This window comes from Bemisia tabaci, chromosome 4, assembly GCF_918797505.1.
Source record: "Bemisia tabaci chromosome 4, PGI_BMITA_v3".
In the NCBI taxonomy this organism is placed as follows: Eukaryota; Metazoa; Arthropoda; class Insecta; order Hemiptera; family Aleyrodidae; genus Bemisia; species Bemisia tabaci.
In genome coordinates, this window is record NC_092796.1 from 21,852,459 (window position 1) to 21,880,416 (window position 27,958).

Sequence of the window (27,958 nt, forward strand, 5' to 3'; positions counted from 1 at the left end):
ATTTCATGCACGAAATAACGCACGATTTTCGCGCTTTTCACGATTCTAATACTTTTCTGGTTCTAGTTGCTTGTTGAGTCCCAGAGGTGTCTTTAGCTTATTTACCTGAAGATTCGATTTTGCATTAAAGGTAGGTTATATTTTTCATGATAACCACGAATCTCATACGGTTTCAATTACACTTGTTTTGTATTGACGATGAAACTATCAAACCGCGTATCTTGGATTGCGATGTCATCTATAGACTTCTTGTCATACTTCATATTTTAGATGGAAAACTACTCAGCGTCCACTCTTGAAAACTTCCGCGAATTTTCTTCTTTGTATGAAGAAAAATCTGTGAAAACTTCGAGGAATCATATTGGTTTGCTCTCCTTCACAAAAAATAAAACGGGAACGAAGATTTTTAAACACCGAGAACGAGATACGTGGTCTGGTCTGGTATAGTTTCACCATCGATGTGTTGGTTTATATGTCTCACATGAGAATGATAATAGCGATCTGTCATTCTAATACGGCTATACGGCTTTAAAATATGGTAAAAGCTAAATATTTCCCCTACTTTTTTCCGCTTTTTTCAGCCTTCGGGTACTAGTATATGAGTTAAAATGCAACAAACTTTTGACAATTAACGATCATTCTGTATAGAAACAATGGAATCCGCGTATCGTGATTTGTTGTGGCACAAATCAATGTTGGTGCACAAAAAGCAGGATTCATCTGTATCTTTCCAAATATATTATTTGATTTAAGTTCCAGTTTTCAAACATCGCAATTGAAATCACTGACGTGACGCACCATAATTATCATGCTTGTGAGCACAAATAGTCACGCACAACTGTTTTGCCACGTCTGCACCGTGCCGGCAAGGAACACACGTTAATTCTTCCCTGTGTCACGTGTCTCTCATTCTGTCGATTTCGCCTTCAATAACATTGACGGCAATCTGAGCGGCTTTGGAGCACGAATAGTTGCGCTCAGTGCACCTCTGCACAACCCTGGCAAGGAACATACAACCATATCGTGCCTTTTTCGCTCTCACTTAAGCCCTATGTGTTCTGCCGTGCTAAGGAAGAACGCCATATGAACATTCGAGAGTTACCAAATTTCTTTTGATTCTTAACGTCCTCAAAAATAGGTATTTATAAAAAAAATCTGGCAAACTCCTAATGTCTGGACGGTGCTTTTCCCTAGCATGGCAACATAGAGGCCAGGAGGGTCTCTTGTAAAAGCAATACTTTACAGCATTTAGAAACATGTAGAGTAGAACATGTCAAAGATCATGTCGATGGCCAAAGTGCAGAACGGGTGTATGTTGATTCGCTTACCAATACCGCGTGTGTTCGCGTCGTACGCGTCTCTAATAATTAAATTTTACCGCAAGTGAGTACACGAAATTTTTTAAATTTTTTAACACATATAGTTGTTTTGTTTCTCCGAAAAATTAAAATAGGAGCAGAGATTTTGAAACACAGCATTGGAGATACGTGGTTACACACTTTGACCATCGATGTGTAACATTTTTTCATGCATTCACTGCCATTGACATTATTTTTTTATAAAAAGCAGTTACGTCGTGCCATTCCTAGTTACGGATTGAATCCTGATATAGCACATCATTTTTATAGTTTTACGATGGGCACCTATCTCGGGACGAAGTTAGCATCGGCACTGTTGATCCTGAGTCAGGTGTTCTGCTCTCCAGCTATTCAAGTCAACACGACATACGGTGAAATCATCGGCTCCAACACGATGAGAACCAGGAATGGAAGGGTGATTTTCAGCTTCACTGGTATTCCTTATGCTAAAGCACCAATCAAAACGCTCAGATTTAAGGCAAGTAGTGTAATTAAGTCATTGCATCGTTACCCAATGAAGACAGATTTTACACCCTCTTAAAGATGGACGATCCGCAATATGACCGTGAAAACTTACGCATTTTGAAAATCACTCAGTTCCATAAAATTCCTAGAATGTTTAAATTCTTCTTATTTGAATGTTTTAAAAATCTTTTTCATGGGTTACTGTAAGTTAAATGAGGTCGATAAGGCCTCCTAATTTCAAATTTTACCTTCCAAGAGAGAAGTTTTGATCAAATTTGATTAATTTTAGGTATTTTTTTCGAATTTTGACCTTCGATCAACTTTCCTGCTCCCTCCATTCTTCAAAAATTTACCTAAAATTGCGTGCCATCGTGTAATCTTCTCAATTACTTCGACCTCATAAAAATTTTGCCTGGTTTTTTCAGGAGCCTGAACCGATAGCACCGTGGAAAACTCCTTTCAACGCGACAAATAACGGGCCTTTCTGCGTGAATGTCAATTTTATAACCCAATACGGCACCTTGAAAAACAATCCTCCGATTTCCGGTCAAGAAGATTGTTTGATTCTGAACGTATTCTCACCCAAAGTAAGTTTTCACATCCTTCGAGAATGTTTTTCCCCAAAAAATCTATAGGTATTTTTTAAATGCTTAGGCACATCATTTTAAGAGGGTTAAATTTTACTCAACGAATGATTTACGACAGTAAATCTTAATTCAATTTTAAAATCAAATAGTTGTTACGTACTCTCGATATCTGAAAATGTTTCATTGTCAACTGGAATAAATGCAGCCAAAAAATTTGGTTAAATTTATAAGTATGATAAAGGGAAAAAAGTTCAAAGATTTTCTTCCCCACGAATAACAACACAAGTGCATGATAAAAAATGATGGCGAATAATCGAGTGCCGAAGCGCTGTTTCTGATGCTGGAAGATAACAATAAATTTGTTTCAGCTTCTTACCTACTGCTAAACTGGATCTAATTGGTTTTCTTACAGTCGTTTATTGATTATTCACTGTTTAACAGGTTGATAAAGCTGCAAAACTTCCAGTTATCCTCTTTATTCATGGAGGAGGATTTTCTCAAGGGGCTGGGGCACTCTACGGTCCGGAGTACTTGTTAGATAGAGATGTTGTGCTTGTCACTTTCAATCACAGACTCTTCGTCTTTGGTGAGTATGCACGCATCCAGTCGCAAATGTCACGGGTTGGTGATCCTGTTTTCTTCCATTTAAATCCATCTTAAATATGGATCCTTGGTGTGATAGCCTACTTCACAATTAATCGATTGTTTTACTGATGTTTAAATGGAAGTAACCCAGTTTTGCCAACTTGCAAGATTTGCCTCTGCACACACAGTACCACGCATGCTTCAGACTTTCCAATAGGAAATCACAAGGAACCATCTTGTAAGGAGGAGGGGGATTTAGCCATCCCGACTGTGCGTTAAAAAAACTGGGAACGACACTTGCGCTACATTTTATCCCATACAAAGAGGGCCTTGTCCTCTTTGCGGGTAGGTACGCAATAATTTGTAAATATACCCAGATAAGACAGAAATACTCAGCCAATATTTAAACAATATCGTTTTGATATTTATGCAAACATTGGGCCAATATTGGTTAAATATTGAGCCAATGTTAAAAGTGTACACCATGTTTCCTTTTGGTATTAATACTGTGCCAATACTTTAAAATACTATGAAATACTGTGTCAATACTGTGAAAATGTTTTTATAATATTTTGGGTAAACATATTATTTTTGAAAATACTAAATAAAGATTCTTTAAACATTTTTTAAAAGAATGATTTTGATTAAAATATTATCAAAATATTGTCAGTATTGTGTAAATATTGCGACAGTACTGACACTATTTGCCCAATATTGTAAAAATATTATGTCTTATCTGGGTACACGGAGAAAAAAAAACTTCGTGCGTGGGACCCGAAGTTTAGGTCATACGGATCTCTAAAGTTTTCGGATTAAGCATCTAAACACTTTAGGTCCAGCTGCTGAGGCTTAGATCACACATCTGACACTTCAGTTCTTACATCTGAAGTACTTCGGTTTTCACCCCCGAAAAACTTCGGTTCTCACATCCAAACTACCACAGGTGTAAGAACTGAGGTTTCAGATGTGTGATCCAAACCTCGACAGCTAGATCTTAAGTGTTCAAATGCTCAATCCGAAAACTTCAGAGATCCATATGACCTAAACTTCGGGTCCCACGCACGAGGTTTTTTTCTCCGTGTACGTTAAGTTATAATTTTTCTCACAGGTTTCCTGAGCACTGGTGACGATATCCTACCCGCCAATGTCGGATTGAAGGATCAGGCCCTCGTCATTAGGTGGGTCCACGAAAATATCGCCAACTTCGGCGGGGATCCAAACTTAATAACTTTAATGGGAGAAAGTTCTGGGAGTGGCAGTTGTCATCTGAATCTCCTGTCACCTGTGAATAAAGGTATGCTCCATTTCTTAGTTTTAGGAAGATTATAGAAGATAACACGAATATTAGAAATGATACACAAGTTTACGAGCCAGAGTTTGTATTTGCAACAGGAGTCTCCATCAAAGTAGGTATACTGAACGAGATCCTATCATGATGGCGTGATCATTTAATGTATAGCGGATACATTAAATACGCGTATACATACCAACGTATACCTACTGATTCGTTGGATGAAATATTCAAAGTGCGTAGAACATGAGATTGGTGTTATGAAGTCATTATGAGAACTTCTCGAATGCATACATAACGTTACTTAAAAATACGAAAAATTACAGCACATGGAAAACAGGAATTGAATATTCTATGAGTGCACACCTAAAATATTACACATACACTCTGAATTTCAAATACGGGACTTAGAGGCCAAGGCGCATAAATGTAGTCTTTGAACAAAATTAGATATTCATTATTCCAACTAAAACGAATCATAAAATATATTCTGTGAAAAATGCACCACTAGAGTCCAATTCCTAAGCACCAGAAAGAGCGTTTGAACTTTCTCTCCGCCATTAGGCTGTATGTAATTTTGAAACTTTAAAAACGTATTTAAGAGGACAGAAAAAACTGCAATTATGCGCCTTGTCCTCCAAGCCCCTTAAATGAAGCAATGCTTCAAAAATATTTGTCTAATCAGCTTTGAGAACGTTAGAGGGTTTTGCACGCAACGCTTTTCGACCTGGGGAAGATCTGGGTGTTATAGATAGGGTGTGCAACAAGGGAAGCGTAGAGCTAAAATTCAGTGTTACGCACGTCACAATCTGGGGGTACGTTTTCCGTCACGAAGTTGTGTACGATGTGCGACATAAGTTTTGTGGGGAGAATAAGAATTTTGGGTTCGATCTGACCAGCTTTACAGGGTTTCAGGACATTTTGTCAACGATTTTTTGTCCGCGCACCTTTTTTGTCCAGTAGTTTACGCCCACACGTAAAATAAGCAACGGTGACCTGGTTCAAGCGTTATATTTTTAGTCGGTACCTGGGTGAATTCAAATAAGGGTCAAATTCCAGGTTCTATTTCCTCCCAAAATTTTTTTCTGAATTTTTGGGCAAACCAAACTTTATTTTGACTATCATTAGGTGTAGACTTAGGAAATATAGCTCGTCGAGCTTAATAGTTGGGCTTAAACCCGAATTTCCACCGTCAAGTGTATCACTTCCCAAAATTTGCCGTAATTTTGCCTGATTTCCTAAATTTTCATCTCAGAGGTGACATATAATACTTTTAATTAAAAATTGAACACAATTGTCATAAAAGCATCGTCGATCACTAAATTAAAGCATAATTGAAAACATGTAACCCTTTCATATCTTGCAGAACCAAAAAAATTAAGAAAAAATTCATCTGTCATGAAAGATATCTGGAGCTTATTCTGCTTGTCTTTTAGACAGTTCCGTCTGTTTATCAAAATGCGCACTGATTTCGTTTCACACGAGAAGAAGCTTTTATTTCTTGGAATATTGCAATACAAAATGGATCAAAAACACCGAATTTTAAAACTTCGAGTGGGCGTGTACCCGCTGAAGTGGTGATAAAGCCAGGAAATTTTGAGGACTTACATTAACATAACAATTACACCGGTCAACTTTTTTTTTTTTTTTTTTTTTTTTTTTTTTTATTTTTGATTTTCCGAAGATTTGCCAATGGTTTCGGAGTAGATTTTTGGCGCTGATTCTGAAGAACACCTCCATTTACCTGTATCAATGCGATTTATCCTGGGAAAGTTCGGAATTTTTCCGGAGAAATCGGAATTTTCCTTAAAAGTCTAGCTTTTCCAGAAGAGTCAATTTTCCGGGAGAATCTGTGCACGATGGAAAAAACACAGGAATTTTTCGATTTCGTAGCCTAAGATACATAAGAAACCCTATTGCACCCCTATTAAAATTTCCTTTCTTTTCCTTATACCAAGGTTTTCCGGTCCAGTTTCATAAAAATCAATTAATTAGTCACCGAGATAGTGTTTTAAGCCACGGCCACCATCTTAGATTTTCGAATCTCGGAAATTTGACTAAAATTCGAGTTCCCCATTCAAAAATACCCGCGGGTACCAAGTTTCGCGTAAATCGATTGATTAGGCTCTGAGATAGCATTTTAGGCCATGTCCGCCATCTTGGATTTTCGAATTTTAAAAATTTGACTAAAAATTCAAGTTCCCCATTGAAAAGTACCCCCGGGTACCAAGTTTCACTTTAATCGACTGATTAGGTGCTGAGATAGCATTTTAGGCCACGTCCGCCATCTTGGATTTTCGAATTTTGAAAATTCGACTAAAAATTCGAGTTTCCCATTCAAAAATACCCCGGGTACCAAGTTTTGCGTAAATCGATTGATTAGGCGCTGAGATAGCATTTTAGGTCATGTCCGCCATCTTGGATTTTCGAATTTTCGAAATTCGACTAAAAATTCGAGTTCCCCATTGAAAAATACCCCCGGTACCAAGTTTCACTTAAATCGGTAGAAAAGAGCGCCTACAGGGCTTAAACAAGCAAGTCTCAGTTGTAACAGTTTTCCACTCTGTCCCACTACAGTGGGACATGGGACAGGATGGAAACATATGGGACAGGATGGAACGGGACAAGATGGAACGGGACAGGATGGAATAAGCTGTTTTTTAAGCTTATCTCTAACAGTAAAGACAATTTTGGTGTTTTTTTTCACGGAATATTTAGTAGCACGTCCTAGAGGATCGGAATAAGAGAAAATTTTCCCTAACGCACACTTCGAAAGTATTTTACGAGCTGATATTAGTGTGTGTGTGTATGCTTGACGCCCTGTTAGTTATCATGTATAGCATTCTGTTTGGCATCATTAATGGCGTTAATCTTGCACAAAAATTTGCGAATTTCAGAATTTTTGCCATCTACGACGTGTGAACTATTCAATCAAAACAAAAAAAGTCGTTTTTGGAAAAACCTCAACGTTACGGCAGTCATTTAGAGCTTATTACATCGTTGCCATGTCTCTCCTGACTGTTGCTGACTGTTGCTCGGGACAATGATTCTAGCGCGTGAAAAAGTTATTGATGGAGCAAAAAATAAATTGACTTATTTTTTTTCTCAAATTCAAAAGCATTACCTATCATCTCCGATAAAGTTTTCTCAAATAATCACTCTAGTTATGCTGCAACATCGATTTAAAGTCAAGAACCAGGCACGGGGGACACGCAAATTTGGGACAAATGTAGGCAATTTGCACATTCAAAGTTCTCCTAAATTTTTATTTCAGTCCAAATAAAGTGGGAAAGTAGCATGTAATAGTCAACAATAGTGTGGAAAATGAGAAAAAAATTTGATCTGCCCATGATTCTCAGATTATGACGATTAAAACAGCTCGGGACACCAAATTAGACGCTTATTTGAACTCACCCACCTATGTAAAAGTATATTGACAATATGGAAATGAGAAATTGAGAGAGAAGGAGGTATTGTTATGGTTGCTCTTTTTCTAAATGACATGTTATTACTTTCTCCTATTGAATCATCTTTTTAAATTGCCATTGGTGAATATTTGGTTTTATTTTTGTCCTTAAAATTGGTCAAGTCTCTTTCATGCCGTGTTTCTGAGTTTTTTCCTTGTGTGAAATGGATCCCAATTCTCCGGGAATAAACTTTGTGAAGTGTGCTCATGAGCAAATTGCTCATCTTTGCAATCTTTGTGACATTAAAAGATCTAACTTTTTCACCAAAAAATTCTGGTGCTCGCACAGAATTTTATTTCAGCAGTGCGGTACTTGCACTAACCTTCCAGTGTTCCCTCCCCCTTCAAGTGCTTTTCCACCCTTAGGAGATAGCAAAAAGGGTAAACAAACTATCAATGTTCGCGCTGCAGGACCTCTTCCCTCTCAGAAAAGTGTGAAAAAAGTGGCCTCCCAAAAAAGTGTCACACTATTACAGTGTGAGCACAAACAGTCGGCTCATCTCTGCAAAAAATGCAGTGTTAAGGCAGCTATTGACTGCAAGTGTATACACAAAAAATACCCCTTCAAGTGCTCTATGTGCAAAGGCTTGCCCTATAGCCCTGATGACCTCGATGCACCCGAAGCTTTCACTGATTCTGACTCTGACGAAGGGTCAACTGATCCAGAAGTAGAATCCATGGATTTACAACCCATCATTTCAGATACCCAGTCTTCGGAGTTTCAAGGTGTTAAAACAGATAACGACAGCTTCCAGGTTGTCACCCACCACAAGAGAAGGAAATCTATCCCTGCAAATAGGCCACCAGTACCTGCGCTTAATTTAAGTTCTAAATTTAATATTCTTCAATCAGATAAGTCAGTAGAACCATTGTTAACCCCCCCTCCCATTTTCATTTCTCAAATTCCAAACCCCTTCACCTTTAAAGCAGAAGTAGTAGATAAAATATCTAAAAATTCAAAACTCAAAATCATTAATAGAACCCAGTTTAAAATAATTTTAGAAAAAATCGATGAATATCGCTCTCTCACTAAGGTCCTCAAGGACAAAAAAATAGCATACTTCACCTACCAAATTAAAGAAGAAAAAGTTACTAGAGTTGTATGCAGGGGTATCCCTACGGATTTTCCTCAAGCTGAGGAAACGATACGTTCCTGTCTTGAGGAGAAATACAAGATACCCGTCAAAAATGTGACTCGCATGCTCAAATTTACAGATAAATCTCCTCTTCCATTGCATTATGTAGACTTACTTCCTTTTCCAGGCTCTAACGAAATGATTTGGCAGGTTAAGGAAATCTCCAATTTAATTGTAAAGTTCGAAAAACCTCATCAAAGAAAATCTGTCATACAGTGTAAAAACTGCCTCTCATTAGGACATTCTAAATCTTACTGTTTTCGTCAACCCAGGTGTGCTATCTGTTCTGAATTTCATCAAACAGGGGAATGTAAAACCCCTGATGTACCTACGTGTATCTTCCCCGTTTGCGCCCTTTGCAAAGGTAACCACTTGGCAACCTATCAAGGGTGCAAAGTCAAAAAGGAAGTGAGTAAAAAGAGATTTCCAGTCAAGAGCGAGCCTAATCAAGGAAATCTTAATTCTAACATTAGATCATCAGATAAGAGCTACAGTTCTGCCCTGAAAGGACCGAGCTCTTCCGAAAACAAAACTCCTCAGCCAGCTGTATCACTCACGACAACTGATAACAGCGTTGATTATGTCACAGTAATCAACGAGCTTAAACACCTAGTAACTAAACAAGCAGAGCAGATTGACAAACTGATGTCTGTTATCCTCAAGCTCTTACCTCAACAAGAGGTACAGATCCCACAATCAGTCCAACCTTCCCTACAATCTGATTCACTATCTGTGAACTGATTTATAATAGAATTAATTCTTTCTTCACAGGCACAGGCGTGAGTACGCCCAGCCTCGCCTCTCCATACTTAAAATGGAGAGCTGGGCGCTCACGTACTGAAGTCTTCAACCTTTCCCTTGTTATCTAGTTGTAAATTTTTAATATTTACTTATTTTTATATTTATTTTTATTTTCTTAATATTCTTGTTATTTTGCTCTTTCAGCAGTCTGGGTTTTGTTTTATCCCACCTCCTTCATCTAAACCAGGTTTTTTCCCATTGGATTTTTTCCCTAGTTATTTTCATGTGCAATTTATTAAATTGTACAGCCTAAAATTCCTCCCTATCTAAAACTTTCTGTAGAAAATCTTAATCTACAAATTCAAATTGATACCTTTTAAACAGAGGTAGTTGTTGTAATAATTCTTAAGTGTATTCTGAAAAGTCATGTTCTTTCTTTGTACTGATTTCTTTCTTGACAATAAATTCGATATATATATATGGTCCAATTTGCCATCTGATGTTACGCGCACACCACGGTTTTCATATTGTTCACAGCCTCCGATTTTTTTCCACTCGAGTCACTTTGTAAATTCTTTTATGTCTTTTCCTCATCTTTAATCAGGTTTAATCCATCGTGGTATAGCGATGAGTGGAACAGGGTTCAACCCATGGGCAGTGACCGATTCAGCAGTAGCAAAAAACAGGACTCTGACTCTCGCTAAACTGGTAGGATGCCCGTCCGAATCCTCGAACGATCTTTTGAAATGCATACAGGATATCTCCGTTGAGAAACTCATCCAAATGGCCAAAACCCTATTCGTAAGTTAATAACTTGTAAGGTAAAAATAACAACCAATTTTCATGTGAACAATGACAAATGTTCGATGGCTAATCACCCCGCATTTTAGTCGTATCTCCTTCCACCCGCTTTACTAAGAAATTATTTTTACAATGCGAAAGGGGAGAGAGGTGTTAAACAGTTTTTTTTCTTTCTTTCTTTCTTTCTTTTTTAAGTGGCCTGGTAAAAATTGGTAGCAGAATCTGTGTTCCAAAATACCATAGACCTACAGCCGGCTGTAAGATTTCCAATAGCTTCTATAGCCGGCAACACAATTTCTTATAGCCTTTTATAGCCGATGGCGATTAAGCAACAGCCTGGCTATAAAGTCTATGCTAAACGTTATGTTACTAATTACGGATGCTAGGACTTAGTGAGTTTTTGGATTACCGCTCTCTTTTTGGGCCGCAGTATCTTGACTTAATTTGCGAGGAAAGCTCCGTACTTTTGAAGGATGCCTGCCATTTCTGATATGTTGGAGCTCCTTCAATTTCGTATGATACTGTGCAATACCTCTGGTGTGAAATAGTTGCTTCAAGCGCCGCGGTACGCTGCGGCGCGGCAGCCAGCGCTGAACGCGCATTGGCGCCTATAAACCTAACAGGGATACTTCACGCATTGCACAATGCGTGAAGTATCCCTGTTAGGTTTGTAGGCGCCAGTGCGCCGCCGCTCCGCTTTATGTTAGGCTCTAATATTTAATCTCACGGAGTCAGTGTTTTTCAACTCATGACTTTGGAATGTTTGCACACTCTGTTTGGATTATTCTCATTTTAATTGATGAAAAAAAAATATGTAGCAAAGGAAAATATAATGTGCGTTCTGTAAATATTAAGGTGATTCCGTACAAACTTAAGGATTCACAAAGCACAAGAATTTCGGCACAATTTCTTATAGCCCTTTATATCCGATGGCGAAAAAGCAACAGCCAGGCGATAAAGTGTGAATCCCGGCGATAGGAACTATAGCCCGGCTGTATAATTTTTTATCGCTTCGTTTAGCCCGGCCGTATGATTTTTCCCACTTTCTACAGCCAGCTATATGATTTTCTATCGCCCTCTTTAGTCGGCTGTAAGAACTCCTATGGTATTTTGAAACGCAGCTCCTATCGCCAATTTTTACCAAGGTGACAAGTCGTCGTTTCCCCAAACGGTAGAACCTAACTACGTTTGAATGTTGCCAAATTTTCCCTCGAAAACTGCGTTTTTACCAGGAAAATCTTGGGCATTTCTCATTGAAAATATCACTCAATATTCTTCAGATCTCATATGCAGAAATCGAAAAAATTTGGGGCAAAAATTGCAGAGGAAAAAAAATTTAATTTTTTGATTAAATTTTGCAACCTCAGGATGGAGTTACGTTCCTTCGTCCGAGAAACTATGAAGCGAATACGTCGGGACTGCAGCTTTAGGGAAAGATGTAATAATGGTGACCTTCTCACGATTATTGTTGAACATGCTTTCCGTTTCTAACATCTACGAAGTTGACTTGTCTTTTCCTCAAAATTTTTATTCGGAGTTTATGAAAAGTAAAAGTAGTTACATCGGGGAACACTGGAAAAAATCACATTGGATCTAGAGTCCAAACTCTTGAAAACATTGACAAGAAAAAATACTCCTGATTCAACCGGATTTTTGCTGAAATCAAAACGAAATCCGCTTAAATTAAGAGGCTTGGTTCTTGATTTAAGCTAGATCCTGATTGAATCAAGGGTACTTTTTCTTGTCGATGTTTTTATGAGTCTGGACTCTAGAACCAATGTATTTTTTTTCCAGTGAATAGTTTTTCAAATGAAAAAGTTTGTCTCAATATTTGTGTGGTAAAACTTAAAATGATAACGCAAGCAGTCTACGTCTTTACCATGAGTCAACCTTTTCGTTGATTTGACAGCGTAGTGACTAAACAGTCTTATTGTTTACTTTAAAAGTAATTTCGCCGAGAATTGTCATATTATCGAACAAAGCACGACCAAGACTTTATATCCTCCTCGTGCTAGGCGTTTCCAACCGTGCTTAATTTAGATAACATTAATGACAGGAACTGCAGGAACTGTTCCACAAACTGCATTTTACATCGACAAACTCTGTCTGTACCTACTCGTATCTCAAAATGACGTTAATGATGTCACCAATACAAGGTCCTTTGGCGCTAGGATATCGATATTCCTTACTAATATTTGGACGTATTTCTATCAAACGGAACCATGCGCATTAAGACATGAGCCCTGCGTCCCATAAAAATAAATGTATAACAGGGCTCACGTCATGATGCACATAGTTCCGTTTGGCAGAAATGCGTCCATTTTATTTACTACTAGCCGCTGTGGCTCGCTTCGCTCGCCTCGCGTCTAGCCGGGGTCTCCGCCCCCTGGACCCCCGGTCACTCGCTTCGCGAGTGACTTACGGCTCGCAAGCGAGCCGTATTCCGTGCCGTAAATGCAAAAAGATGATAAAGTAATGTAATCCAATAAGAACTCTTTTCTAAATACATGAATACGAGAGGCATTTCTTCCTAAATTAGTTTACCTGTTTTCAGTTCCGTAATGATCTTCCTTGTAAATTTTGAAAGAAAAACGAAATTACGTGAAATTGCCAGGAAGCATTATGGGTAGTTTTCCGGTAAGGGATTTTTCTTCGGGGGGGAGGGGGCGGTATTAACTGTGCGTTAAAAAAGGCGAAGTCCCTCCGGAATATGACAATGTAAGCCCTGCGCACTTGGTATTGGCCAGGAGGAGTAGCTCACTGGCGTCCTCCAGGACTCCAGCCAACACCACGCCAAAGCAACAGACTTATGAACGAACGGGGTACAAAACGCATTACCTTATGAAAGAAGGATTTTCGGTTACTCGGCACTGACCGGCAAAATACATGTAAATTTGGAGTTACTCCTCCTAGTCGTTAGCTACTCACTCAAGGAACTCATTAATTAGTAGACGCACTAAAAAGAGACAAACTTCATGCACAGGACGCAACAATCTCGCACATTTGCACCCAGAAAATATGAGCAGAAATCGTGTAGAACGTTTCTGGCGAAAACAGGTGTACAATAGCCTCGCACTGGGTTGGACACTAAAAAACCGAGGATATTCCGTAAAAAAAAAGAAAGGAAAGAAAGTATGAATAGAAATTGCTAAATATCCATTCATCGACTGGCGCGGCCGCAAAAGAACGTATCTCGCGAATACAGAGGCAAAATAGTATCACTCAGTATCGGACACTCACAAATCGGAAATGTTCCGTGAAAAAAGAAATAAAAATTGAGCAGATATTGTCAAGTACCCATTGATCAACTAACATAACCGTAAAAGAACGTATCCGACGAAAGCAGATGAGCTATGGGCAACCTCTCAAAAAGTCGCGAGATTTCGAAATCTAATCAGTGTTGCTCTCGAGATGCAAGATGCAGCTAAGTTGGCAGCGCACACGAATAGACTGATTTTCGGAGCAACTCAGAGGAAGCGATTCAGTCCTGAAAACATTTTGTTTCGTGTTTTTTCCCACGGTTTTCCTTTGCTCTTCGATAAAGGTGGCTGATGTAGGGGTAACGGGAGGGACGAACATAATTCAGCAGTGGTAAGGAAGAACGCCGTATGAGTCTTCAGACGTTGCCAAATTTCCCCTGGAAAACCACTAAATTTCAGGAAAATTTTTGAATGCTTGTCTACCAATTTCTTGGATAATTTTGTTTTTAATTTGATCTAAAACGTCTGAAAATTTCATGGAGAAAATATTCATAATTTTCCTCAAAAATAAACATTTTATCGAAGAAAATTTGGCAACTCTCGAATGTTCATATGTCGTTCTTCCTTAGCAGGGCAGAATTGCAAACACTGCGCTTTAAAAAAAGAGACAATTACATGAGTCAGGAGACCAGGTGGCAGCAATAGATCTCAATTCGTCATCCTTTTTTCCCTTCCTGCTCGGCCTAGTGGAGCTCCAAAAAAATTGATGAAATTTCTCTCATCGGGTTCGATTTCAACTTTCTCAGTAAATTTACGCTCTGCTAAAAAAGTTTATTACAATGAACTAAATTTCGTTGTGATATGTTGATAAGTAACGGAAATATCGTTCAGCAAGTTATAAATGCAGCAGTTGTGGTATCGATCTTAGTGTACCGTAGAATCATGTATTTTCATTAGTTTGACCACCATTCTGCTCAAAATTTCACCGCGAATCGAAAAATGTACACTGTAAAAACAATTTCCGAATGATAGAAAAAATTGCATTTTTACTGTCTTTAAATTTTGAGGGTCAGATTTTGTTTAGCATATGAGACAATAGGGCTGCGATCCCGTAGCGGGCAGTCTCGGTCTCGAGGGTTGTTAGACAAAAGGACGGGAAAACCCATGTCATCGCGCCGCTTCGACAGTTTTATGGAACCACGTAGCTGCGGCGGCTTCCTTTTATTCAGACAGAGCCGTGCTGAGACAGAGTCCGAGTTTGACCTTCGGCGTTGGGTGAAGGCTGTGTAGTAGTAATATGGAGAGGGGTCTATTTGCATCTCTCAGCGGTTTACACAGATGTGGCTGAAAAATTGGAAATCCTCATAGTTTTGCGAGCATCTAGGAGCTAGAAGCTTTCAATCGACCCAAAAATCGTAAAAATCGCCCCGGTAGATCTCTCAAAATAGGCGTTACAACGGAAACATACACCAATTCCCGGGAACTTAAGGCCGGAGGGGGGTAGATTTGGCTTTAAGAGCGTCTCAGGAAGAAGAGTCTGAAAAATTTGGAAGTCTGACAATTTTGCGAGCATCTGGAAGCTAGAAGCTTGCAGTCGACCCAAAAATCGTAAAAATCGCCCCGGTAGATCTCTCAAATTAGGCGTTACAACGGAAACATACCGCAACTCTCGGAAACGTAAGGTCGGAGGGGGGTGGATTTGGCTTTAAGAGCGTCTCAAGCAAAAGAGGCTGAAAAATTTGGAGGTCTGAAAGTTTTGCGGACATCGGGACGTCAAGGGCTTTCACCAGAGTCAAGCATCGTCGAAATCGGTCCGGTAGAACTCCAGAAATAAGCGTTACAGTGAAACCCCCAACGATTTTATTTATATAGATTCGTGCGATATTAACTTCGATGCGGAATGAATTCTAGGAATGGCTGGTGTCTCCCGTAATTCTCTTCGGACCGACGATGGAACCAAACGCTAAGAATGCCTTTCTTCCGGTCGATCCCAGACAACTTGACTCACAAGTTCCTCTCCTCCTCGGCATAAGTTCTGGAGAGGGTGCTGTGGTCGCATCAAGTAAGTTCAACTTTCATTCCGGCGATGATACTGTTTTCCTGAAAAGTCCTCGAAATTCAAAGCTCTTCGGGTTTTTTGAACTTCAGTTGAGTCATAGTTATCGGCGAACGTTGAATGAGACGTAGAGTGTTGATAATAAAAAATCTCAAACATGCTCATCCACGCAATACTGCCATGCTAAGGAAGAACGTCGTACGAACTTTCGTGTGTTGCCAAATTTCTTTTGGTGAAATACAAATTTTCAGGAAAACTTGTGCAACTTTTTTGTCCAATTTTCCAAGAATTTTCCTCGCAATGGGATCTAAAGTATCGGAGAGTTTTACATATAAGTATTCATTATTTGTCCCAAAAAGTAATATTTTAAGAGGGGAAATTTGGCTACTCTCGGATATTCATGCGGTGTTTTCCCTTAGCACAGCAGAGTAGGGCCTAATATAAGTAGAGGCATTAAAAAATCAAAATTTTTAAGACAATTTTTAAGGAGACATATCGACGGTGTAAGTAGGCAGCCACATATCTCGGTTCGCGAAGTTGCAGACTTCTCATACTTGATTTTTTGAATGAAAAACTACTCAACGGCAATTCTTAAAAACTGCCGTTATTTTTCTTTTCTCTGCGAAGAAAATGATGCAGCAACTTCAAGGAAAGATGCTGATCAGTGATCAGCTCTCCTTCATAATAATAAGATAGGAGCGGATATTTTGAAACCCCGCAAACGAGAAGCGTGGTTGCGGATTTACACCGTCACGATATGTAAAGTACATGTCGTTGTTGCCTCTAGGCATTTTTGGAGGGGAGGAAGGGGTATTACCAAGTACGATCGAAATTTAAAACAAATTTGGTTACTTTGACTTTTAACAAAAATATATTCCTGAATACTTGATTCTGTTCTCTATGATTATAGTTTTATTTGCTGCCGGAGCTCAATATGAAAAAGACATCAAAGAGCGACCGCTGGATATTCTACCAAAATTGCTTTTATTGAGCGAAATGTTTCCGCAAGATAAGATTGATACGGTTTCGAAGGAAATTTTAAAATTTTACTGTGGGAGCAAACCAATCGACAGAAACACCACGCAAGGAATCATCGACGTACGTAGAAAGAACTTTATATCTCTCTTACACATCATTAGTGAAAGTTCATTGAGCTTGATCAACTTTGAAAAAATTTCCCTTCCACTGCATTTGAACTTGAGTAACCAATGAACAACTGAATCATGAATTGTAGTGAGGGCTCAGAAAGCATCTTTATGCCATTCGTTTTTTCTGAAAATAGCATTAAATTACACTTTAATTTACACCCCCTAAATTTTCCCTCTCAATTTCTAACGTTTTGCGCTCGATAAAATGCCACGCAAGAAAGTTTTGAAAACGTTTACATGCGTGTTGAAAGCTTAAGTTCACTTCTCTTTCTTGCCATTTAGATGGTCACTGATGACTGGTTTTTCGCGGGAAGTGTAGAGGCTGTGTCGAAATATGGTGGAAACGTTTACTTCTATTACTATGACTATAGTCAGTCGGTTTCATTCACAAGTATTTTTGGAACTGGTCAAGTTAAAGGTGAGTTCTGATTTCACATTTTCAACATAATCTTAAGCAATTTTATGATTTTATACCACCAACGTTATTGAGAAATAACAATCGCAATATGTATCCGTTTGGGCATGCCCCTCCAAGCATATTGTGTCAATTGCCGAAGTCAGAAAAAGTGTATTTCTTTTGCAACATTCCATAATTTGAGATTATGTATTATTTTTTCAAAATAAAATCGACTAAAATATCTGCCTAAAATTTCCTGAGAATGTTGTTAAAGTGCCAGGGAACTTTACAGAAACTATCAAGAAAAATTGTGGGCTGGTTTTATTATTTTTTTTTTTTTTTAAAAAGAAAAAAATTGAAAATGAACAACGCTACAATTGGACGTGCGTTTTTTTTTTTTTTTTTTTTTTTTTTTAAATTTCCGCCATCTATATTAGATCTATAGAATGTGTCCATTTAAGGTCAAAAATTGTTCTGATTTTGATGGAATATTTCCAAAATTGGGATGGAAACCCCGATTTTCATGATAATCAGGATGGTAAAATTTGGGCTCCTAGGGGTTAATTCCCTATTCGTTCCCGCGGTCTTCGGTTTCGTCCGGAAAGTCTGGCAGGGATGGTCTGGTCTGGGACACCCTGTACATACCAGGTACCTTGTATAATGAATACTTACGCGTGGCGTGTAGAATCATTGGAGAAAATCGTAGGTTTGTGCCGATTTTCCCAATATGCACTCGAAACGTTAAAGAGTTTCATAATTTCCAATGTGCCCATAACTTACAAAAAATGTATTTAAATTTGTCACAGCTGTATGCCACACCGACATTCTACTAAATCTATTCCCGCTGCCTGTGTTCTTCCCAAATCGAACTCTAACAAAGACAGACGTCACGGTCTCAGAGAAAATCATCGATATTTGGACTGGCTTTGCCAAAAAAGGGTAAGCGGTACTCGACTTAATGAACTGTAGCTTTAAGTTACTTTTCTCTTTCCCCCCTTACTTCCTCTCACTAACTTTTTTTAACGATCACCACGGTTGTAGTGTACGCTCTTTCCCGTCGTTTTGCAGCGGGTATATGTCACTAATGGATCCATTGATAAATGCCCGCACTGCTCCATGGGAATCGGCGCCATTTTTCGTGGCGGGAAGCAATACCTAGTTTCTCAATTTCATTTATGTACCATTTCTACCTTTTTTCTCCTATTTTGTCCACTTTATGTAATGCATGTAGGCTTGTCTTTGAGAAATTAATATCTTTACGTTTTAAAACTCTGCAACGTACTTTTATTTAATGACTCTTTCGGTTATAGGACATTTCGGCAACGATTTTTTGTCCACGCACCTGTTCTTCTAGCAGTTTACGTCCAAGCGTTTTTTTCGGCAGGGGAGTTTTGGTCCACTTACCAATTAAGACCCAAAGTTAATAAGTCCACATAAGAATACATGCAAGTCCTAGTATCTGTATTCAAGAACGTTTAGCATGATTTTTGAACTTCATAAGAGGAAAAAGTTACTTAATTCAAGCAGATCTAAGCTCGAATTTACCGCCGAGAGAATTTGCTCATGAATCAATAAAGAAAATAATGTTTGTCTCAGAGAAGATGTTTACATAAAAAGAAAAGTCACTCACATCAAACAGAAACCCGCTTTCATTCAGCTACTTTCGTGTTGATTTAAAATAACTTATTCTTGACTGCATACTCAAGGATTTTTCTGCCTAAATCGAGTCACTTTCTCTCTCTAATGACATTCAAAAATTATGCTAAACGTCATTAAATACGGATGCTATCACTTACTGAGTTTTTGGACTACAGCTCTCTTTTTGTGCCGGAGTATCTTGATTTATTTTGCGAGAAAAGCTCCGTACTCTTAAAGGATGCCTGTCATCCTCAACATGCTGGAGCGCCTTCAATTTCGTATGATACTGTGCAACACCTCTGTTGTGAAATAGTTGCCTATGGCGCCGTGACTCGCTGCGGCACGGCGCGGCGAGAGGGCGGTCGTCGCGCAACGTGCATTGGCGCCTACAAACCTAAGTGGATACTTCAAGCATTGCGCAATGCGTGAAGTATCCACTTAGGTTTGTAGGCCGCTTCGCTCTGTGTTCGGCTCTAATATTTAAACTCGCGGAGTCAGCATTTTTCAATTCGTGATTTTGACATTTTTGCACACTCTGCGTGGATTATTCTCATTTTAATAGATGGGGAAAATATGTAAAGGAAAACATAATGTGTAATTTGTAAATATTAAAGTGGTTCCGTGTGAAATTTAATGACTTCCAAAGCACTTTAATTTTTTCTTTTATATTTTGTGCGTTCACTGTGCTGTAGCGTGGTGCACGTGGAACCAAACGCTCAAAAGCAAATGGGACGAAGAAAATGGCGGAAAAAAGTTTAAACTGCGACTTTGTGATGCTTGAAAACTGAAATTTAGGAGCGAATTTTTCAAGTACTAGTTTTACTTAAAATCATTAATATCAATTTTTTTTTCAAAAACTGCACTTACGCGCCTTGTCCACCAAGTCTCTTAATTCATCTCTACATTATCTTAGAAAAAGAAAAAAAAAAGTATTGTGACTGCGTATCTCACTATCTTACGAGCAGGTTCCTGTGCATGTTTTTTTTTTTTTTTTTTAAATTAAAACCTTTATTTATATCGAGATTGATCGAATGACAATGGTTGTTTTGATTTTCTTTTTAGGAGTCCAAGCGAAAATTTGAGGTGGAGCCCAACTGCAAAAACCGCAAGTATATCTAAATTCCTACATATTACAGCAGGAGGGCTTCAGGTTCAAGAAAATCTCCTTCAAAAACGAGTGGACTTCTGGGTGTCCTTGAGAGCGTCGAATCCGAAGACGAACTAAGAAGAGCTCGACGGCCAGTGAGTGAAGAACGAGTTGGTACCTCCACAAACGCAACGGACATTACACATTTTTTATGAATGGCCCACACACAAGTCTTTATTTCTTTCTCTTGAAAAAATAAATAAATAAACATAAAAATATGAAATAGCAAACTTTGGGCGTTGTGCTTCCAATCAGCATAGCGACCGATGACCACCACTGATATTACAAGGAGCGGTAGCGACCCCTTGAAGCCTGTGGTTATGCTTCTCTAAGAGGCGCGACTGTATCTTACACGCAGCCGTTTTGGAACGGCCTTTTATTATAATATTACCAAAAAAACTTTAGGTAATGAAACTCTAGAAGCTTTGCACTCCGGATGAAAGAATATAGAATTATGTCGAAGGCAAATAGTCAAATCAGGCATTTTGTTAAATGCCTAGGCAAATGGTTAAATACTTTTACTTACACTGAAATTCTGATTATTTTGCTGACTGTAGACAAAATAACTCTCTGATCATGTGGAAATTGACTCTCTTCAAAAACTTGTTCCATACGATTATAAATCCGTTTTTTCTAGCCCTTAAATGCAAATTTATCTCAAAACATGCAGCATTTTGCAAAATAAAAAGTTTTCACAATTTAGGCGGTTGAAGAATTATGAGGAGCATTTCTGAACGAGAAATAAAATGGCAGTTCGTACTTTGACGGATTCTTAGTCTCAAAATATTGAAAATCAGAGAGGTATTTGTGAATACATAAAAAACCTCGTAAACAATGAAAATTTGAGTATCTGCCTAGGCATTTGATAAAATGCCTGATTTGACTATTAGCCTCCGACATATACAGGCAAAATTTGGAGATGATTTAGACATGACACCGCCACGCCGCTCGAAGAACGCGGAAAGGTAGCGAGAAACATGCCCTCTGCCGGACGCCCACACTTTGCACACGCTTTCTCCACAACTGAAAACATCTAAATTGCGGGACAGCGGCGCACGAGACGATGGGCGAAGTCGGACATGAGATTAGCCACTGAAATTGGCAAATTTTTAAGTTCGATTTGTCTGAAGAGCCAGTGGATGAGGTATATTCAATAATGGGAAAGTTAAGGTGAATCCAGGGTTCGATTAGGGATAATTCAAGATTAGAGATAGCGCCACCAGTCGCCACTGAGAATTTCACTTTCCTTCGACGATTACTGAAATAATATTCCTCAAATTACAAAAAGCAGATCCACAAGATATAGACTATTTTTTGCTTGATTTTTTGAGCCAAAAATATTGGCAATTAGAATTACAAGCACAGAGAAAGTACGGCTGAAACTTTCAGCTCAGAGGTGGCGGCCGAGTGCGCAACCGAGTCCCTCATGTTCTGCCTCTCTCTCTCCCATTGCAGCAATGGGAATTACTTTCCGCGGTAGTTACGACCTTATTTTTGGGAATTTTGAGAAGATTTTTTTACTGAGTGTTCCTCAAGTATGTTGCTATATCCCCTGGATCCCCAATCTTGAATAAGTGATACGGTTTTTATGATTTTGGCAAATATATGCGGCTATTCTGAGCAGCGCGACGTGGTGGCCAAATCGCGAAGTTCTAAGCCTGGATTCACCTTAACAGCAAGCAGGGAAATCTCCACGATCCTTCGAGGATTGCAGGCTCACGTTGGACACTGGCTAGATATTGTGTCCACGGAACCGCGGGTGGTGGATCTGACACCGAGAAATTACAATGATAGAAGCGCGCCGTGCTGCTCGCGCAATGCGTGAAGTTTTCTTGCAGTCTTGTAGGCGCTATTACGAGGTCTGTTAGATTAGAAACCGGATTTTGGTCGTAACTAGCCTAGTGTGCGGCCGAATTAGGTTTTCTTGAAGTTTCCTGATAGCTGATAGCATACTAAAGAACGCTACGTGCACAGATTTTGATCAGTGTCCATTCTGTGTTACCTTAAGTATGAGTAAGTCAGGTGCGTTTTGCGATTTTCATCATGCGATCACCGATAGAGCAAAGATTTAACATTAAATTTTGTTTTAAACTCGGTATACCTCGGACCGAAACTTTTTGTAAGCTAAGTAAAGTTTACCAAGATCATTTTATGATTCCTTCTCACTGTTTTGAGTGGGTTAAACGATTCAAAACTGGTCAGGAGTCCGTCGAAGATGAGGAGCACGGTCAACGACCATCAGCGGCAACTGACATTTGCCACGTGGAAGAAGTGCTGGCAAAAGTGCTCGAAAATGGTCGTCTCGAGCTTGCTGAGCAGTGTAATATTTCTGAAGGCTCTGTACATACAATTTTGATAGAATATGTAGACATGCATCGATTTTCATTCACACTTGCCCCTTGATTGTTGTCCGTTGAGCAAAAATCCAACCGAATGTCAATTTCCCTTTAGCTGCTCGAACGTTTTAACAATGATCCTATATTTTTGGATCGGAAATTTCTCGGTGACAACACTTGAGTGTACGGCCACAATATGGAGACGAAACTCCAGTCATCGTTGTGAGTTAAAAAAGGTATTACAAGACCGAAAAAAGAGAGACAAGTTCAGTTCGGTCAAACATAAAAATCGCAAAACACCCATGAGGTTGCCTTACTTCAAGCCACATACCAGCGAAGCTAATTAAGGTTTTTCAAATTTGTGAACGTAGCATTCTTAAGTATATTTCCAACCATCAGGAAAGTCCAAGAAAACCTAATTCGGACGCACGATAGGCTAGTTATGACCAAAATCCGGTTTCTAATCTAACAGACCTCGTATGCGTCTCGGGCCAACTGACCGACTGCACTCCCTGGTAAAAATAAGCCATAAAGGCGATAGAGAAATCTTATGGCCGTCTGTTGGATTTTCTATAGCTTTTATAGCTGGCGATAGGATTTTCTTATCGCCCTTATGGCCGGCGATAAAAAGCTCTATCGCCACGAATGGCCGGCGATAGAAGGCTCAATCGCCGGCTATAGCAACGAATGGCCAGCGATAGAACGTTCAATCGCCGGCTATAGCCACGTATGGCTGGCGAGAGAAAGTTCTACAGCCGGCGATAGAAAGTTCTACAGCCAGCGATAGCCACGAATGGCCGCGATAGAACGTTCTGCAGCCGGCGTTAGCCGTGAATAGTCAGCGATAGGACATTCAATAGCTGGCCACTTGTGGATAACGGCAATAACCATCCGCTGCCAAAACAGCCATCTGTAGCCGGCAACAGAATGTTCAGTATCCGGCGATTGGAAATACGCGTGTGCACGAGGGGCAATTAAAAAAGTAATTTTTTTCGAAAATCACCATAAGCGCCAGTGAATCTATCCTGGTTTCTTTTCTAATAATATTTTTCTTCAATTTTTTCTCAATAATTCTTACTTTTCCAAAATTTGATTTGATTTTGATTTTTTTTTATTTGAATCGGCCATATGTATGTATGAGCCGCTTTTACGGCGCGCTAGGGCGCTCTGCGACGCCTATTCTCCACAGGAATCTGTCATCCTCCGAGATCCTCCGGAAGGTGGCATCTCTCCATCTCTTCACGGATGCCCTCTACCCACCGTTTGGCTGGACGCCCTCTCCGTCGCCTACCTGGGGGGACCCACTCCAACACCTTCTTCGGCAACCTAGTATCAGCCATTCTCTGCACATGCCCATACCATACCAATTGCTTGGTCATGATATCGTGCACAATCGTCCCCTCAACGCCCATTATCTCTCGGACACGTTCATTCCTGACACGTTCTCTCCTCGAGATTCCAGCCGATCTTCGCCAGAAATCCATCTCGGTCGCCTTGAGCATTTCTTGGGTCCGCTTCTTCAACTGCCACACTTCACTGCCATAGGTGATAATAGGCTTGACAACCGAGTTATAAATCCTCTTCTTGTTGTCTTTGGAAATCCTTTGGTCCCAAAGGATCCCATTAAGCATGGCGATGGCTTTCCTTCCTAGAAGATTACGGTCCCGAATGGCCTGATCCAGCTTCCCATCCGAAGTCAGGTTCACCCCCAGGTACTTGTATCGGCCATATACACTGTTAAAAATCGTTGATTCCGTCCAACGGAAAATCCGGATTGAGAATGAACAGAGGAGTGAGATTCAGCGCATAGCTGTGCTGAGATGTGTCGCATGAGTGCGCAAAGCACTCAGCACCGGAGCTTCAGTTGGGCCCTAAGTCACGCGCACCTAGGCTATCTCTCTCTCGCACTAGCGCTCTATACTGTCTCTTCTTCCCTTTAGGCCTACCAATCCAATGATGAAAATGAAAATTTTAAAGTTTAAATAAGTAAAATAATAGAATAGAATAGTGGAAATAATAGAGTAGCAGAAATAATAGAATTACAGAGACAACAGAAGAGAAATCAAATAAAGTAAATTAAATATATGATAAAATGAAGTCAAAGACTAAATTGAAGTAAAAAATTAGAGGGAGCAAGGAGATGAAGTAAAAAAATGAGGTGAAGAAAAAATAAAGTATAAGGGAAGAAACTAAATGAGGTTAAAGAATAGAATGAAGTTAAAAAGTAAACATGATGAAGTATTAAAATAAATTACAGTAAAAAATAAAACAAAATAAGGGAATAAGAAGTAAATAATTTAAGAAAAAAAATGAAGTACTTGAAAAAATAAAATAGAGTGAAGAAAAAAATAGAGTCAGCAAGGAAATAAATCAAGTAAAACGATAAAATAAATTTAAAAAATATAGTAAAGTAAAAAGTAAAATAAAGACACGGACAAATCCAGGCAGATTGAAAATATCCTAGTTTCCCGTTCAAATCGACGTTAAATATCGGTTTTGCGTCACATGAAGGCAGCATCTGGTGTAGCTTAATGGTTAGGGTCTTCGGATTGAGTAAGGCAGGTCCCGGGTTCAATCCCTAAGGTAGGTAAAAATGCCTAATCTTCAAAATCGGGTAAATTACGTCCCAGTAGTTTCATTATTATTATTTTTCATGGTTTCAAAATTTATTTCCACAATTAACCCTTTTCCACCATCCCCTAGCTGCGAACCCCTAAATTTTCTATAGCCGGCGATTGAGAATTCCTACAGCCAGCCATAGGAATTCTCAATCGCCGGCTATAGAAAATTCCTATCGCCAAAAGGCCATGTTTCAATTTACCATAGGATTTTTCCTATGGCCGGGCTATAGGTAATTTGTATGGCTTATTTTTACCAGGGCTACGTTTGGCGCAATGCGAGAAGTATTCATGCAGTCTTGCAGGCGCTAATATGAGTTTGCCGCTGGCTGCACTGTGTTTGGCGCGATTATTCGAACTCGCGGTAGAATACTTAATCGCCGCGTCGAATAATGGGGCTTATAAGGCCCGTGTTGTTTTTTGACGCCGTATGAGCATTTCAACGTTGCCACGTATCTCCCGATAAAACTTTTTTTTTTTCAAGGGAAAGTTAGGAACATTCTTTGTGTTCGCTTTTTCAGATTTAACTAACCACTAGACGAGGTAAGAATTTAAGCACTCTGATACATGATTCTACACCAAAATTTTACGTAGAACACGATTTGTGCAACAAAAATCACTAAAAATAACTCTTAGCAAAGATATTAACGGTTTTATTGTACATCGGCTACGGGAAATTAGAATTGCCCGGTCACTAGAAAAACAATACTCTACGCGGACCAAACCGTGCACCACAACGGCTTCAGCAGACTACTCAATCGAGCATTGTTTCTTTACCACCCGGTGTTGTTCAAAAAGTGAACAGCTTGCTATAGAGCTAAAAGCGGCAAGAATAAGGTTGCCATACTCATATTGCTGAGTCAGTAATAATGACGTTTAGCGTCCATTTTACCCCAAGAAAATTATTCTTTCTTCTATGAACGGAAAGTTTTAATTCATTCATAAAAACCTTATTACCAACGTTAAGAGTCAATGTAAGATTAGGATTTGGAGCGAGTGGAGCAAAGGTTTTCAAAAAAAGAGTTATTTTTGAAACACCCTAGTATTGCACCGTATCAGACGGAAATGAGGGCGCTTTAACGTAAGTCCGTAAAGTGACTGGTATCGTTTACCACTAAACAGTTCTGTTGATTCTCCGATATGCGGCTCGGATTCGAACGATTTCTGTAAAATTTGGCATCAGGTGGCATATTTTGACGGGAAACTTAATTTCAACTAAAATTTTAAAAGGGAAAAAATCATTTTTGCAACTCTGGTTGGACTGAAATTTTGATAAATTTTTTTTGAGCGACTTGGAACGTTAAAAAGGTTGTTCAACCTACCCCTTGGACCCTTCATCCGCCTGAGGTTTTCGTAACCAGTCTCTGTGCTTAATATAAATCAAATTGGTGTCTTTGTCAAATTGTCTCTTATTAAATTCTAACTTGTCTTTTGTTTGCTTACCTTTGTATATAATCATGTAATCTTACTGTGTCTTACTCTTTGTTTGAGGTTGAATAACAGAAAAAAAAATTGCTCAAAATTTCTCCTCCCGCTTTTATTTGTGAAAAACAACTACCTATCTTTTTTTGAAAGATTCACTACTCACCCAAGCTGCTGAAGTTACAAAGGAAGTTTTGAGCTTAAGGCTATAGACCTACACCGAAGTATTAGGTATTACTGTAAGCCTGCTTCATTTGAACACGGAAAACTTGAGAATTCGCTGAAAGAATTCACTCTGTTCGTAATGAGACAATTTCTTGCAATCGCAGTTTCAAATTGAAAACTTGGCATTTTGAAAAAGACTTGCTCTCTTTTGTAGGATCTCCGAATCAAGATATTCTTTCAGACCTCATGAGGAATAACTAGGTGTGGACGATGCATTCATGTGGCCGAATTTTTTCTCGTTTTTTCTCTCTCTCTTTTTTAAATTGAAAATTTCATAACGTTATGCTTTGAAATTTTTTGAGTGAGTACATTTTTCACAATCCGCGGTAAGTTCACAAACAATTATTTTAAGTCATTGTGTTGTTTAGTTTTCAGTTTCAGAAATAAAAATATAAGTAAATAGAAATTGTAGTATCATTTTACAACAGAATCTGAAAACTTCCGAAACCTGTCGACAAAACCAAAATCTACCTTTTGATCAAATATTTTCTCGAAACCTTCTGAACTACTTCTCCACGAATTGTTCTTGACATAGGTGGGTACTTTTGTTACTTTATGTGTCAATGCAAAACCAGAGGAAATGCACAAATAATAAAGGGAAGAAAGTAAAAGTACAGAGTAAGTAATGCACAAATTTTAGGACTTGATAAAATAATTTAGGTACATTTTATTTTACTCCAAAAAAAAAAAAAATGAAGAAGAAACCAGCAGATTTCAGCCACAACAATAACAACATAAGGCTTGAATTTTCTTAAAATTACAGCTTAAAAATAACATTTACTTCAGTCTTAGAGCATAAATAACTCCATTGAAGAGCAGTAGGTGATTGAAAGGTTTACACTAATATTATCCTTTGATAGTACATATGCAAGGCCTTCATATATAGCTCCAAAAAATTTCCCCTGGACCAATAAAATTGTACTTTAGAGCGTGTGTGCAAAACTGAACTATTATTGAATCAATACCTTCGCAGAGGAAGCCATTCCTGTGTAGGTATACAAAGTTCTGGGATGGGCCAAACCTTGGGATTAATTGTGCTCTGTAGAGAATTATTGAACAGAAGACCAAATCTCTTCTATAAAAGCACTTCTCACAAAAAAAAAACCAAACACACACGAATGGTTTTACAATAAAAAGTGACCTAAATGGCCATCAAAACGCCGTTAATGGACAATAAAATTCAAAGAAAATTCAGGGCAGGCAAAATAGTAGTTGAAGTGGAAGTCACCGGGTCTGAGATTCTAAAACAGCAATTTCCATAAATTAAATTCGCTATTAATTATTGGAATCCACCAAGGCTGAAATTAGAAATCAGCAATTTCCCTAGAATAAGATTAGGAG

At 38.9% G+C, this 27,958-nt stretch overlaps 1 protein-coding gene across 2 annotated transcripts; it reads left to right on the top strand.

Moving 5' to 3' along the window:
• On the top strand, nt 1–27,726 carry LOC109037086 (esterase FE4). 2 transcript variants are annotated; one of them, XM_072299510.1, is made up of 11 exons: nt 1–130; nt 1,629–1,836; nt 2,249–2,410; nt 2,852–2,996; nt 4,104–4,289; nt 10,234–10,430; nt 15,542–15,692; nt 16,597–16,784; nt 17,117–17,252; nt 18,038–18,170; nt 19,932–27,726. In XM_072299510.1, the coding sequence occupies exons 2-11, from the start codon at nt 1,636–1,638 to the stop codon at nt 20,092–20,094; spliced, it is 1,662 nt and encodes a 553-aa protein (XP_072155611.1). In that variant the 5' UTR covers nt 1–130; nt 1,629–1,635; the 3' UTR covers nt 20,095–27,726. The 2 variants fall into 2 exon arrangements, with proteins under 2 accessions (XP_072155611.1, XP_072155612.1); XM_072299511.1 differs by lacking the exon at nt 18,038–18,170 and having other exon boundaries at nt 19,932–20,094.
• Nucleotides 27,727–27,958: the final 232 nt, after the last annotated feature.

What these genes read in the sequence shown, in the direction of transcription:
- LOC109037086 (XM_072299510.1), top strand. Translation starts at nt 1,636, where the DNA reads ATGGGCACCTATCTCGGGACGAAGTTAGCATCGGCACTGTTGATCCTG. An exon ending in CCACGCAAGGAATCATCGAC is followed by an intron (nt 16,785 to 17,116) that starts GTACGTAGAAAG and finishes CTTGCCATTTAG; the next exon opens with ATGGTCACTGATGACTGGTT. An exon ending in TGGAACTGGTCAAGTTAAAG is followed by an intron (nt 17,253 to 18,037) that starts GTGAGTTCTGAT and finishes AATTTGTCACAG; the next exon opens with CTGTATGCCACACCGACATT.